At 43.2% G+C, this 14,923-nt stretch overlaps 2 protein-coding genes across 2 annotated transcripts; one reads left to right on the forward strand and one right to left on the reverse strand.

Moving 5' to 3' along the window:
- The first annotated feature begins 235 nt into the window (after nt 1-235).
- On the forward strand, nt 236-9,593 carry tgoln2 (trans-golgi network protein 2). The gene is made up of 4 exons (XM_024002030.2): nt 236-434; nt 7,309-7,817; nt 8,852-8,935; nt 9,123-9,593. The coding sequence occupies exons 1-4, from the start codon at nt 377-379 to the stop codon at nt 9,123-9,125; spliced, it is 654 nt and encodes a 217-aa protein (XP_023857798.1). The 5' UTR covers nt 236-376; the 3' UTR covers nt 9,126-9,593.
- Nucleotides 9,594-11,702: 2,109 nt separating this feature from the next.
- zgc:153044 (dual specificity protein phosphatase family protein) lies at nt 11,703-14,918 on the reverse strand. Its single transcript, XM_024001021.1, has 2 exons — nt 14,829-14,918; nt 11,703-12,473 (listed from the first exon to the last, which is right to left on the reverse strand). The coding sequence occupies exon 2, from the start codon at nt 12,392-12,394 to the stop codon at nt 11,852-11,854; it is 543 nt and encodes a 180-aa protein (XP_023856789.1). The 5' UTR covers nt 12,395-12,473; nt 14,829-14,918; the 3' UTR covers nt 11,703-11,851.
- Between the last annotated feature and the right edge of the window lie 5 nt (nt 14,919-14,923).

The raw sequence follows: 14,923 nt of genomic DNA on the forward strand, positions 1-14,923 counted from the left end.
TGCATAGCCAACTGTTAATGTACAAAAATCGTGAGTTTATCATCTTTTAATTTGACAATGTTTCAATCTGTGACGTAAAATCAGAGGTGTATTCTGTTGCAAAACGTTTCTTAGACGGAAGCAAACTGAAAGAAACAAGGCGGGATCTAGCTGAATTTGTCCAATAGAAACMGTCGTTTTACTCGCAAAACGGAACTGTTTGGACTAATGATTACACCGGATTACACTCTTGGTTTTGGCAGACATGAACAGTAGAAGGAGGAAGGAAGTGTTTATATCAGGATTTGAGTCATCACCTTTGAGCAAAGCATTATTGGGAACTCTTTCCGTAGTAATTTCTTATATCTGACTAGGTTTGTGTTGCCTCAAAGCTACAATGAGAACAATATTTATGTTGTTTATCGTGCTGGTTTATTTGTCTGGTGGTGTCAGAGGTGAGAGTTTTTGTAAAATATTTTAAAAAGCTAGCTAGCTAATTTAGCGCTCAATCTGCTAATCTTAAATTGCCTAGACCAGGTGCATGCCATACCTCACCTCCTATATAACGTTACTTAAACAAATGTTTACCTTTATTGTAATGTTACAATAACTTTGAACAGCCAATCTTTGTTTTTATGTGTGTTTTTATGTGTGTACCGAGACTGGCTATACGTTAGATAATCGATTTGATCTGAGAGATATTGGAACATGACACAGCTAGCTAACGTTAGCTAGTTACCCCAATGACGTGGGCCAATCGCGTTACATAGTTTTGCTATAACCCATTCATAGACGCTAACTACTTTTTAGCGCCTTTTGACAAAACACGGGTTGGGGCCAAACAGACTGGGTTAGTTTAGGGTACGTTCTTAAATTGACTCTGGCTATCTACTCCGATTTCAGAGCACTCTCGTCTGATGCCGTATGCCCACCAGAGGCACATGCGTTTTGCTGTATGTTTTTGCCAGATGTTTGAACTTGCTTCACAAGGCTTCAGAGCGGTTTGAAGCATGGATGAAATCATTTTCGCCCTGTTCGACCAAAGCTAATAATTAGAACAGATTAAAGATATTATCCTATTCACCTACAGTTTTTTTTTAGGCTGGTAAACAGAAGGGTGCATTGCAACAATTAATCTAGTTTGTTTCTATTCTTCTGTCACTCATCACTAGAGACATCAATAAATTGAACTGGTTGTTCACATATAGAGTACTGATTTCAAATCACTAGCTTGTCCTGCATGATGGCAGGCTAAATTGTGCACAGGACAGTTCTGTGCGTAATTAATTTTGCACACCATTCTGTTTGCTGGTTTCCTGAAAACTAGCCAACAGGGCGCACTACCCAAGTGTAGTAATGATGAATTGTCTGTCATTCTTACCTGAGACAACTTTCCAGTCGTTCAGCCGGTCTCTTCTCCAACTGCACAATAGTCATAATTTGGCCTCTGTATGGTGTCACCCCCACCATGGGAACTTTTATGATCTTGCGTTTGTACCACCGCAAAGTCATGCAGCGCACAAGTTGAAAATATTGAATGCATGCGGTACACGGAATACACCACACCCTAGTGCGGCATCCCAAACGTAGCGTTGCAGACTGCTCCATTGACAATGAATGACGCCTTGATCACATCGACAGCATCATTACGCAAAATGGTACACAGCATCATCTGGATATGTGTGCAACAAAAGTTCAACATTTACCTTCTACCAATTCTGTCAAGCCGTTTGATGCATATGTTTGATAAATCCAACGTATGCACCACATGGAACAACTGCAACTGCTTCTGCAACGCAGGGCAAACGTAACGTTTCATTGAAAATGAATGTACTTCTGGTGTACTAAAATGCAAAAACGCTGTTGGGGTGATTGAGACGTGACTTCCGCAGGAACGCAAAAAGTCGAACACTTCTGCTGGACATGAAGCTTGAGTTAGGCTGGACAATAGAACGAGTCAAAATTCACCCAAGGCTGAAAAACGGCTTTAGAACGTTGGCTAAGCTGGACAATACAGTGCCACTGACACGGCCCSCTACCAAAACCTGCGGGCTCTCCTTCACRGCAGCCGAGGTGAGTAAAACATTTAAACGTGTTAACCCTCGCAAGGCTGCAGTCCCAGACGGCATTCCCAGCCGCGTCCTCAGAGCATGCGCAGACCAGCTGGCTGGTGTGTTTAKGGACATATTCAATCAATCCTTATCCCAGTCTGCTGTTCCCACATGCTTCAAGAGGGCCACCYTTGTTCCTGTTCCCAAGAAAGCTAAGGTAACTGAGCTAAACGACTACCGCCCCGTAGCACTCACTTCCGTCATCATGAAGTGCTTTGAGAGACTAGTCAAGGACCATATCACCTCCACCCTACCTGACACCCTAGACCCACTCCAATTTGCTTATCGACCCAATAGGTCCACAGACGACGCAATCGCAACCACACTGCACACTGCCCTAACCCATCTGGACAAGAGGAATACCTATGTGAGAATGCTGTTCATCGACTACAGCTCAGCATTTAACACCATAGTACCCTCCAAACTCGCCATCAAGCTCGAGACCCTGGGTCTCGACCCCGCCCTGTGCAACTGGGTCCTGGACTTCCTGACGGGCCGCCCCCAGGTGGTGAGGGTAGGTAACAACATTCTCCACCCCGCTGATCCTCAACACCGGGCCCCACAAGGGTGCGTTCTGAGCCCTCTCCTGTACTCCCTGTTCACCCACGACTGCGTGGCCATGCACGCCTCCAACTCAATCATCAAGTTTGCGGACGACACTACAGTGGTAGGCTTGATTACCAACAACGACAGACGGCCTACAGGGAGGAGGTGAGGGCCCTCGGAGTGTGGTGTCAGGAAAAATAACCTCACACTCAACGTCAACAAAACAAAGGAGATGATTGTGGACTTCAGGAAACAGCAGAGGGCGCACCCCCCCATCCACATCGACGGGACAGTAGTGGAGAAGGTGGAAAGTTTTAAGTTCCTCGGTGTACACATCACGGACAAACGAATTGGTCCACCCACACAGACAGCGTTGTGAAGAAGCGCAGCAGCGCCTCTTCAACCTCAGGAGGCTGAAGAAATTCGGCTTGTCACCAAAAAGCACTCACAAACTTCTACAGATGCACAATCGAGAGCATCCTGTCGGGCTGTATCACCGCCTGGTACGGCAACTGCTCCGCCCACAACCGTAAGGCTCTCCAGAGGGTAGTGAGGTTTGCACAACCCATCACCGGGGGCAACTACCTGCCTCCAGGACACCTACACCACCGATGTCACAGGAAGGCATAAAGATCATCAAGGACAACACCAACCCAAGCACTGCCTGTTCACCCCGCTATCATCCAGAAGGCGAGGTCAGTACAGGTGCATCAAAGCAGGGACCGAGAGACTGAAAAACAGCTTCTATCTCAGGCCATCAGACTGTAAACAGCCACCACTTACATTTAGTGCCGCTGCCAACATACTGACTCAACTCCAGCCACTTTAATAATGGAATTGATGGAAATGATGTAAAAATGTACCACTAGCCACTTTAAACAATGCCACTTAATATAATGTTTACATACCTACATTACTCATCTCATATGTATATGTATATACTGTACTCTATATCATCTACTGCATCTTGCCATCTTTATGTAATACATGTATCACTAGCCACTTTAAACTATGCCACTTAATATAATGTTTACATACCTACATTACTCCATCTCATATGTATATACTGTACTCTATGACCATCGACTGCATCTTGCCTATGCTGTTCTGTACCATCACTCATTCATATATCTTTATGTACATATTCTTTATCCCTTTACACTTGTGTGTATAAGGTAGTAGTTGTGGAATTGTTAGATTACTTGTTGGTTATTACTGCATTGTCGGAACTAGAAGCACAAGCATTTCGCTACACTCGCATTAACATCTGCTAACCATGTGTATGTGACAAATAACATTTGATTTGAACACTAGTGCCAGCCCATAGCAAATGAATGGAATCAAACACTCGCAAAGCCCGTTTTGACTGGAGTGAAGCTTAGAATTCCATTTAGCCTAAATGGCACCAAAACATGTATCCCTTTTTATTTTACCACTACAATCTGTTCATAGGACGAAACTGAAAATTAACAACTTGTGTAGAAAGTAAAAATCCGCACCTCGATGGTGCCAAGTGTGCTTATGTCTMCATAACGAGGAAGTAGGAAAAAATGGCAACTTCTGACTATTTCTGGTCTAGCGTTTGATGACAACGAGATACACTGCCCAGCCTTACATAATTAGAGAGGAGATTAAAATGGTGTCCAGTTAATTKAAATCAAAATATACACATTGRGAAATATTTGGCAAAATAGACAGACATACCTATATTTCCCAATAGTAAACAATGGGACGACCTCAGAGTAACATGAGTAAGTTTTTGTTTACATTTGKAGTATAAACAACGTGAACAGGTTTCCATTGCCAACTATAGCGACGCTGCCATTGTTACATAGTACAACAAAATTGGATTAGAACGTTTGGAAGGCGAGTTGGTGCCACAGTGCTCAATAGAACTAATAGGAGCTGGCAGGGTGAAAAATGCCCTAAAATAAGGCCTGTTTTTTTCCGTGATTACTTCAAAACTACGGCAGGCAGCTGGGATATATGGTAATATTATGAAACTGGGCTCCACCGCGGATGCAATGAACTACTTTTTATTAGAAAAAAGCATTGTTAAACATTTCATGTGTCCAGCCTACTTGAGTGTGCCAGTGATTTGATTTGAGTGTAGAATAACTGATGAGTTTACAACACCTGTTGAATATGGCTGGTATGAGCAAACACTGGCAAACAAAGTAATTCTATTGTTGTTAGCAGCACAGTTAGTCACCAACGCTGTAGATAACATGAACCACATCTGCCATGGGTAGTAAAATGGCCAGAGTGAGGTGTTCTCTCATTTGTCTGGAAGTAGGTAGGTAGCAAGCAAGGTAGCCAACTAACCAGTTAGCTTGGGTGCTTGACTGCTGTTGTGAGGTTAGAACCCTCYATCAACCCTACTCCTCGGCCAGAGCGTTCAGTGTGCACTCTTAAAGCAAAACACTGAATTTAAGAATGGACTTTCTGACAACACTCTGAATTTACAAACGCCCAGAGCGCACTCTGGCTCTACAGAGTGAATTTACAAACACACCGTTAGATTGTTGACAACATGTAAGCTCTATTTCCTGTCCAATGTTTATTGAAAACATAAATACATTTGCACAATGAGCACATGTCTCTAAAATACATTGTTACAGTTGTTAGTTAGCAAGCTAGCGAATTTTAGCCATATATTAGCTTTGACATGAAATCAGTCAAAACAAGACATGATATCAATAACGAGCTGAAACGAGCAATTTACGATTTCCCACATGACAGTTTCTTGTCATTCTTGCTAGTAATCTGGCCAACCAGAATAACAACAACACGCTGACTTCTGCCCGATGGAAGCGCACATCATTTTTGTGATGTCAGCTAACCCATCTGTATTATCTTCTGTCCGGTGTAAATTTGTTAACAGCCCAGACGCTCCTTCTGAACGTTAAAACYCATCGCTTGCGGTACGGTTTTGGAAACATTAAGGGATGTATCTTTCATATCAACAATTTTGAAAAAGCTAAAATTACTACATTATTTTATATATATTTTTGTATTAGATACAAAAAATATATATTTTACCCCCTTTTTTCGCCCCAATTTCGATCTTGTCTTATCACTGCAAATCCCCAACGGGCTTGGGAGGCGAAGATCGAGCCATGCGTCCTCCGAAACACGCCAAGCCACGCTTCTTAACACCCGCCCGCTTAACCCGGAAGCCAGCCACACCAATGTGTCGGAGGAAACACTGTTCAACTGACGACCAATGTCAGCCTACAGGCGCCCGGCCTGCCACAAGGAGTTGCTAGAGCGCGGTGAGCCAGGTAAAGCCCTCCCCTAACCCAGATGACCCTGGGCCAATTGTGCGCCGACCTATGGGACTCCGATCACATCCGGTTGTGATACAATCCGGGAACAAACATGGGTCTAGTGACGCCTCTAGCAATGTGATGCAGTGCCTTAGACCGCTGCGCCACTCAGGAGGCCCCTTTTTATAGGGTTTTGTTCCCACACTGGCCATATCATGTTACAGTGCTTGTTTACCGCGAACAGACTGAAGACGGTGGCTGAATCCCAAATCACCCTCGCCCCTCCATTTGCACATTCACTCAGGCATCTGTGAAAGCTGAGGGAGCGGAAATTATTGAGGATGCAAGGACTAATTAGCCCCTCCGGTATGAATTTGACTGAGCCTGCAATGCTGCCGGCTTCTTAGTAAAGTGGAATCCCATGAGTTTGCGCTACTTGATGCAAAATAATGGAGAGGTCGTGCCTAATTATGACACATGCATTTGTTTATGTCTGATGTCGAGACTTGACACATGTAAAAGATAAATACCTCCCAAATTAAATGTTTAACTGTTACTGAGGTTTATATTTTGTAAAACAACAGGATATTTGTTAATTTGAGTTTCATGCTCGTTTTATTATTTAAAAGTGGAACATGAATTGCATCATTTAAGTCACGAGTGTGTCATGGGTTTATTGATCCCCGAGTTTCGTCAGCAACAGGTGACAACAGAGGGCCCTCTGAGAGACTTGGTAGGGGCAAGGCAGTAGTTTGCGATTCACGAGAGGTGCTCACCTGTACCATCTAGCGTGCGCTGAACACCTGTGTGTAAGCGTAACTGGGGAGGAAGTGTAGTTTGTCAACTGGAGGCACACGCATCTTGTGGATCTGTACAAAACTGCTACATGAAATGTATATTTTTTTWATTTGAAAGWATCTTTCTCGCTGATATGAAAGATAAGGGGCATATCAGCATATGTTTTGCAAGTGGTGATTTTTTACGTTTCTAAACGTTAAAACACAGCGTCTGAATTGTACTTCACACGCAGGCAACTGTGTGCAATGCTAACTGCTGAAAACCCTGTGGAGAAGGGTTTTTGAAAGCTAGATTTGCTAGTGTCCTAATGTTATACTGAACTGGCTATTTAATCTGATCAAATAATTGTTGAATGGAGGGAGCCAGCTAAATCAGACACTATACTGCCAGTGCCACATTAGTTTTTTTWATTCACATTTTGGTTTAAACACTCTGTACTCTGCTGCAGATTTCTTCCTCATATGTATTCGGGTGTGGGGTGCGCTCCAGGTCTTACTATAAATAAGTGCTGCGGTCAGTTTAGTTTTCACTAGGCAGTCCAGCAAATGTTTTTCAAAACATTTAAAATCAGCTCAAAATGTTTGTTTAATCTGTTAAATCTATAGGTCTTCTTCAAGGAGACACAAAGGATCGGTTACCAAATTCTCTACCAGTAAGCGATATGCAGGCACAGATCATTTCTGCAAAGGACATGTCAGCACCAGGAGTATCTATTGGAAATAAACCAGAAGCGGGAGTATCTACTGGAAAGGAAAAGGAAACGACACTGGCACCAGTAGTCTCTCCTGAAAAGGAAACGGCATCAGCACCAGGAGTCTCTCCTGAAAAGGAAACGGCATCAGCACCAGGAGTCTCTCCTGAAAAGGAAACGACACTGGCACCAGTAGCCTCTCCTGAAAAGGTAACGGCATCAGCACCAGGAGCCTCTCCTGAAAAGGAAACGACATCGGCACCAGTAGACCCGCCTAGAAAGGAAACGGCACCAGTAGACCCGGCTGGAAAGGAAACCCACGGCACACGTGATGAGGCAGAGAGCAGTCACTTCTTTGCTTATCTTGTGTGCACAGCTGTGTTGGTGGCAGTGCTCTACATTAGCTACCACAACAAGCGGAAGGTACTTGGGCTAATATCGATTTACACATTACAGCTTTTGATTCTTGGTCATAATCTGGGTCATAATGAGCGTCTTTGAGATTCTCTATGTAATGAAAAGCGCTATATAAAATACATTCATTATTATACTGAACAAAAATATAAACGCAACCTGTAAAGTGTTGGTTTCATGAGCTGAAATAAAATAGCCAAGAAATGTTCCATATGCACAAAAAACKCATTTCTCTCAAATGTTGTGCACAAATTTGTATACATCCCAGTTAGTGAGCGTTTCTCCTTTGCCAAGATAATCCATCCACCTGACAGGTGTGGCATATCAAGAAGCTTATTAAACAGCATGATAATTACACAGGTGCACCTTGTGCGGGGGACAATAAAAGGCCACTAAAATGTGCAGTGTTGTCACACAACACAATGCCACAGATGTCTGAATTTTGAGGGAGCTCMAAATTGGCATGCTGACTGCAGGAATGTCCACCAGAGCTGTTGCCAGAGAATTGAATGTTTATTTCTCTACCATAAGCCGCCATATGTCCAATCAGCCTCACAACCACAGACCATGTGTAACCACCCCAGCCCAGGACCTCCGCATCCGGCTCCCTCACCTGCAGGATTATCTGAGACCAGCCACCTGCAGCTGATAAAACAGAAGTATTTCTGTCTGTAATAATGCCCTTTTGTGGGGAAAAACTCATTCTGATTGGCTGGGCCTGGCTTCCCAGTGGCTGGGCCTGACTCCCGAGTGAGTGGGRCAATGGCTGCTCCCCTGCCCAGTCATGTGAAATCCATAGATTAGGGCCTAATTCATGTATTTCAATTTACTGATTTCCTTACATGAACTGTAACTCAGTCAAATCTTGGAAATTGTTGCGTTTTTATATTTTTCTTCAGTATATGAATTAGTCCATAAAAAGATACCTCCAGAACAAGCACATCCAAGACACTAGTGATATGATTGTGTTAGCTAAAAACATGTAAGAGAACAGTCAATTAAACAAGTTGTGACACAGGCCTATTATTGTCTGTTTTTGTCAGATCATTGCCTATTGCGTCGAGGGAAAGAGGTCGAGATCGGGACGTCGGCCAAAAGGCGCAGAGTACACCAAGCTGGAACAGAATGTAAGTATGAAAAATATGGATTCCATAGTCAATTTAATCCCTTTTTATTGTTTTATTTATTGCTCTGTCCATACATGGAGGGTTCTGAATAAAGATATGACGCTCCCTATGTGTGTTGCAGAGTTTCAGAAGCAGATTGTATGTTGTTTCCCTGTCTGGCACTAATTTCGTTTATTTTCTTCTTCAGTAGTGAAGGTGCATCACTGTCATGAAGTCAATGCCAGAAAACTGTGGATATAGGTGTTAAGATGAAATAAGGCACCAAACTGATTCCTGGTGAAAGAAGACTTGCTTGGTTTAATCTATATTGATTTATTTTTTATTTTTTAACAAATGGGTATTACTTAATAGATGTGTCTTTGGATGCTTATTGCATGACTATGCAGAGGATACTGTTGCTGAGAAAGATAAGCATGCTTGTGTTTGCACTCCTGTGTTATTGTGCTACTTTGGGGCGTCCTTTGTTTTCTCAGTCAGTCCATCTGACTGATATAATAACTTGATGTACTGACTCAGGATGATTTTTTTTCACAGAAGAAGTTATATTGTGAGGATTCCAACTGGTCCCTTAGTGTTTGCAAGTACTATTGGACAGTAGTTGGACACCTGCTATGATGACCACAATGTTGGCCAGATGAATGTAAAGGTACTTCTTGTATGTTTTGGAGTGTTGTATTTTCTTTTTAGCTTGATCCCTTGAGATAGCAGAGGAAAGGGGCGTTTTAGTTGCATTGTGTTGGTTGGAGTGTCAGTAAGTGAAAAACAGTGAAAGTGATTGTGTGACTGATAATGCATGTGGATGAATGATACTGAACTTAACCTAGGCCTAAATTCCAAATATATTAGAGCAGGGGTGTCAAAAGCATTATCTTCACGAGGTTTGGAGGGCCACACGTAAAATGTTATATTTCCTAGCTGTCAGAATCTGAAAAAAATATTCCAATATCCATCAGTTTGGTAATTTTCGATGCTCTCTGACTGTCTAGCATTCGATTAGATCAGGGTTTCCGAAACTGTCCTAGCCCCCCCCCCAAATAATGTTCCTTGAGTTTTGTAGAAGTTTAGAGTGACAAAAAGTAGCTAAAAGCCGATGTATGGTTAATCTGGCATCTGAATTGGCCGTAGAGCATTTACTGCGATGCGGTCTCTGCAGAAGTCAGGGCATTCATAATTCTTGAGGAGCAGAGCAGAGTTGTTGTCAAGGAAGTGCGTTTGTATTTATACGGGATGTACCGCCCCCACCTACCATCAACCAATCATGTCAATGTGGAGCTGTACGGAGCTCCCAGCATTGTTACATGTGGCCTCCGGAGGCTCTGTACAGAGGGTGTGATGCAGCTGCGGCTCCTCTGGAGGCTTGCGGAGGCCYCATCGCCGCCCAGATTTTGTATCAATGCGGAGGGCTCCCTATAGCTTTGTATAGCTCTGCATTGACATGATTGGTTGACGGCATTGCCGGATCAACGGCTTTAACACTTCTCGCATTGAGCAGAGCAGCCCAAACGGAGCCGTTGCTATGGTTACACATAATGAGCCGCCATGAGAATAGTGCATGCAGCGCGTGCTGCTTGCGCGCAGGGAGCGAGAGATGGACAGAGAGGAGCAGCTAATGGATTTAAGCCCAGGACAGATAGTGGGGTGTGGGCAACCAGATAAGTGGAATAAACAACATAAATGGCAGCGGTCGCAAGTATAGATCGAGCGAAGTGGAAAGATGGTGTGTGAGGGTCAACGGCTAAGTGAGGAAGTTATTTCTGGTTTCGGGCAGGGCTGGGCCTTTAAATTTGGCAGAAGTAATTGGGCCGGGGCAGGGTAGTGCCTGAATGTGGCGGGCTTGGTTAGTGCTAAAATTCATGCACGTGCAGGGCTCTCCCAAGGATTAGAGCTATCTAGCATGTGAAGGGCATTATGTATTTATGTTCTTTCTAAAGAGGGACAATATTTTTTKATTTTACCTTTATTTAACTAGGCAAGTCAGTTAAGAACAAATTCTTATTTACAATGACTGCCTACCCCGGCCAAACCCGGACGACGCTGGGCCAATTGTGCGCCGCACTATGGGACTCCCAATCATGGCCAGATGTGATTCAGCCTGGATTCGAACCAGGGAGTGTAGTGATGCCTCATGCACTGAGATACAGTGCCTTAGACCGCTGCGCCACTCGGGACCCCAAAATAGCTGATCTGTCCCAAACTTTTCATGGTCTCAACAAAGCTGTCATTTGAGGGCCCGAGTGGCGCATGGGGGACGTAGGATAGACGTTTTGACAAAATTAAGAGTATTGATTAACATTCCAAGGAATGTAGAAGATTGAAGAATATCGGATAATATTTTTAAGACTGAGCCAGTGTATATTTTTCATGTGTCTGCATCCTAAATGATCACTATATTTCTACCCAGGGCCTTGTTTCATAGAGATCTTTCTGTACAATGTGCTTTTCAATAGTCAGTTGAGTATATGGCAAATGGAAGTAGTCATTTTGCARAGATCCTTTTTGTATGCTGGACCAATTTAAGCTAAATTGGATTAGAAATGACATTTTATACTATACTTGCTGTGGTTTTGTCACTGTCACACAACAATGCAAATGTTTTTCTTTTTTGGTGGGAGTTGAAATGAATAAAATGTATTTAACAATATTCATTGTCATTTGAATGTATTTATAAAACCTTTCTACATGTGAACACTTCTTACCCTGGATGACACTTGAAGTTGTAGCCTTTACAAAAGACAAACCTTTTTTTGTTTAGTTGTAAATCGTAAAGTGACATTGTACAACTAATTTTTATTTCTGAATCAAAGTTTACAAATACATTTGAGAGGACCACTTCCAACTCAACATACTGGATATAAAACAAGAGTATTAATGCATTTTTACAATGGGGTTGACAATCATTTTAACAAACAGTGCATGTCAAAGAGGAAGCATATCTTTGGTCTCCTCTTCATAAATGTCAGGTATTTCACCCATGGGGGACGTGATCATTGTGACCGTGGCACAACCACGGAGCTTGCGTTCATACTGGATGAGTTGCTTCCAGAATCCACTGTTTGGTCTAATAATAGGTCGACAAGATTTGACCTTTTTGTGGGCCTCCAAAAGTGTAATTCCATGGTACTTCATTAGATACACCAAGCATAACGTAGCTGAGCGACTCACACCTGCATTGCAGTGAACCAATGTGTGTCCACACTGCTCCCCAACGAGCTGGATTTTATCTGCTACCTCGTCAAAGAAGTCGCTCAGAGGAGAAGATGGAGAGTCTGTAACAGGTATATGGACATATTCCACCTCTGCAGTGGAAGTGTTTGTGATGTTTTGTGTGGCATTGATGATGCAGGTGATGTTGAAACGAGATATGACAGCCTTATCATTTGCAGCTCTGCCGTTGCTGAGGAAAAGGTGTTCGGTAACTTGACACAAACCTGCAAGTCTCTGTTCACCAGACTGATGCATTGAAACAGGTTAACCAAAGGAAGTACGTAGGCAGAGTTGTGTGTGGACCATGGATAGCTGACTGGCAGACAAGATGACACTTAAAATAGATGGGAGAAAGACACTTGTTAGGCAACAACACATGAATTGATAGAATAATCTGGCTGCATTCCAAGCACCTGCAGACTACTTAACACAAATCTAAAAGCATTGGCTTGGTGGAGACATGGGTTCCATCTTCCACAAATCTCCCTATATAGTGCACTACTTTGATCAAGGCCCATAAGGCTCCTGTCAAAAGTAGCTACCTATAAAAGGCAGCTAATAGGGTGCCATTTGGGACGCAACCATGGGCTGGGTTAGGGGAAGTTTCCACTATATTTCTTAGACCAGTKATTTCCTTTCAAATGATTGAAGGGAAGTAAATAAGTGTGTCATGGCCATATGTAGCGGACATCACGCTGCCTGCTTAGCAAGTACTGCCTTCTCCTGATTAGGCTRACGCTGAGGCTRGAAACCAGGACCTCTGCCATGTTAGCACGTGACCGCTCGCCCGAAGTGTCTTACCCGTTGTGCTTTGCAAAAAGCTAGTTATTCGGCAGTGCATGTGGACATCCCCATGTGCTACATTCACCCCTCAAACTTACTCCACAGCAATCCCAGCGTTGAGCTGAGAGCAACTGCAGATTGGAGTCAAAGCYCCATTCGTCACGCAGCTTGCAAATTCATGTAGATCTCTCACCGTTTCGTTTAAGAAAGTTTTTGCAACAAAACGGCGTAATGAATACGTGCCAGGTGTTGAACATCACAGGTAGGCCTACCACATAGGGGGCCTTTCTTTGCAGCTGTGCCTTAAAATGGGCAGCACCATTGAGGGCTTTCTCCATTTTTAAAGTAGTCAAGGGTGTTTACTGCCACCTGAAGTGTGTTGTCTGAACAGGTATAAAAGACAAGGTTGCTGATTTACTGCCCTCTTCAGTTATGGAACGTTTACTCAGGAGTATAATTCATTGGCTGATCCCTCCTGATGACCTGGAGGGAATTATGTGATTCTTCCTTAACCCATAGGAAGTCCCATCCAGTTGACTACTTCAAAATGGTGAAAGTCAAGTCCAGAGACATCTCACTCACTTTTTTTCTGGTTCATATACAGCACGTGTCAAACTCATTCCACGGAGGGCTGAGTGTCTGTTTTTTTTGCTCCTCCCTTGTACTTGATTAATGAATTAAGGTCACTAATTAGTAAGGAACYCCCCTCACCTGGTTGTCTAGGGCTTCATTGAAAGAGAAAACATATACCCGCAGACACTGGGCCCTCTGTTGAATGAGTTTGACACCCCTGAACTAAGCAGACCAGACCCAGCTGCTATCGCATTGGTGCCTWTGGGACAGTGGTGCCTTAAGCCAGGGTTTCCCAACCCTCTCCTCTGGCCCCCGCAGACTTTCACATTTGTGCTTTAACCCTAAACTGGCAGACCTGACTCAATTAGTCAAAGGCTTGATGATTAGTTGGCTAATTGAATCAGGTGTGCCAGTTTAGGGTTTGAACAAAAATGTGAAAGATCATGGGAGGGGGGCCCAAAGGAGAGGGTTGGAAAACTCTGCCTTAAGCAGACAAGTGTATTTTCTTTTCAATGGTAAGCAGCCTGAGTAAGACATTTATCCACCAACTTTGACAAGTCTTCAATGGCACTGCCCATGCTGAAACAGGCTTTGGYGCACTAGAGCTAATCTTGTACTAGAGCTGTGGAAGTCGGCCTTAAAGTATATATGTTGCGACTTTTTAAACAAGATTTAGGAACTCAGTCGGGGTCTCAACTTATTGAGTTAGAATAGACTACACAAGGTGCAATTTCGAGATGTGGTTATGGTCTTATGTCAGTCACTCAACAATCTTTTAGATTGGTAAATTAGTCTAGCCATCTATCTAAACTAATAATTATGATGCCATGGAGTAATTAGTATTAAATTATGGCCGAATACCGACCAGGCTTGGGACCCCCATTGATTTAGTAACTCATCTCAGATAACATTAACATGGCAAGTGTAGAATTTCAGGAAATTAGCTTTAACTGATTATTTTATCACCACGTTCGAGGGGATTGGACTGAGCAGAATCACTAATAAACAAATCCACTGACCTTGCATTCCAAATACTAAGAAAATGTATGACTGACCTCATAATAATTTGTGCAACGAGTCTGAAATATTTAGTTAACTGCCTGGAACCATTCAATTGCAAGGGCGTCGGTTGCCCCTTTAACGATCTTTAATGGGGAGCCGCCGGGGGGGATGGAAAAAATATCTCCATGCAGCTAACAAAGCCAGCCAGTTGCTAGGAAGCAGCTAATCAACAGCAACTTGATCATAGCTCTCTGTTTATTAAAATAGTTCAATACATATGCAAAAATATCCTTTACCAATTATAAACATTGAAKACATAAATACAACCCACCTCAATTCAGTGCGCGGGCTCACATTCTTTTCAGGAAGAAGCAAAGTGATGTCTGTTTATTTTCATCAGCTACGGAATCACGAAGTGACCACATC

This window comes from Salvelinus sp. IW2-2015, linkage group LG15 (assembly GCF_002910315.2).
Source record: "Salvelinus sp. IW2-2015 linkage group LG15, ASM291031v2, whole genome shotgun sequence".
Classification (NCBI taxonomy): Eukaryota; Metazoa; Chordata; class Actinopteri; order Salmoniformes; family Salmonidae; genus Salvelinus; species Salvelinus sp. IW2-2015.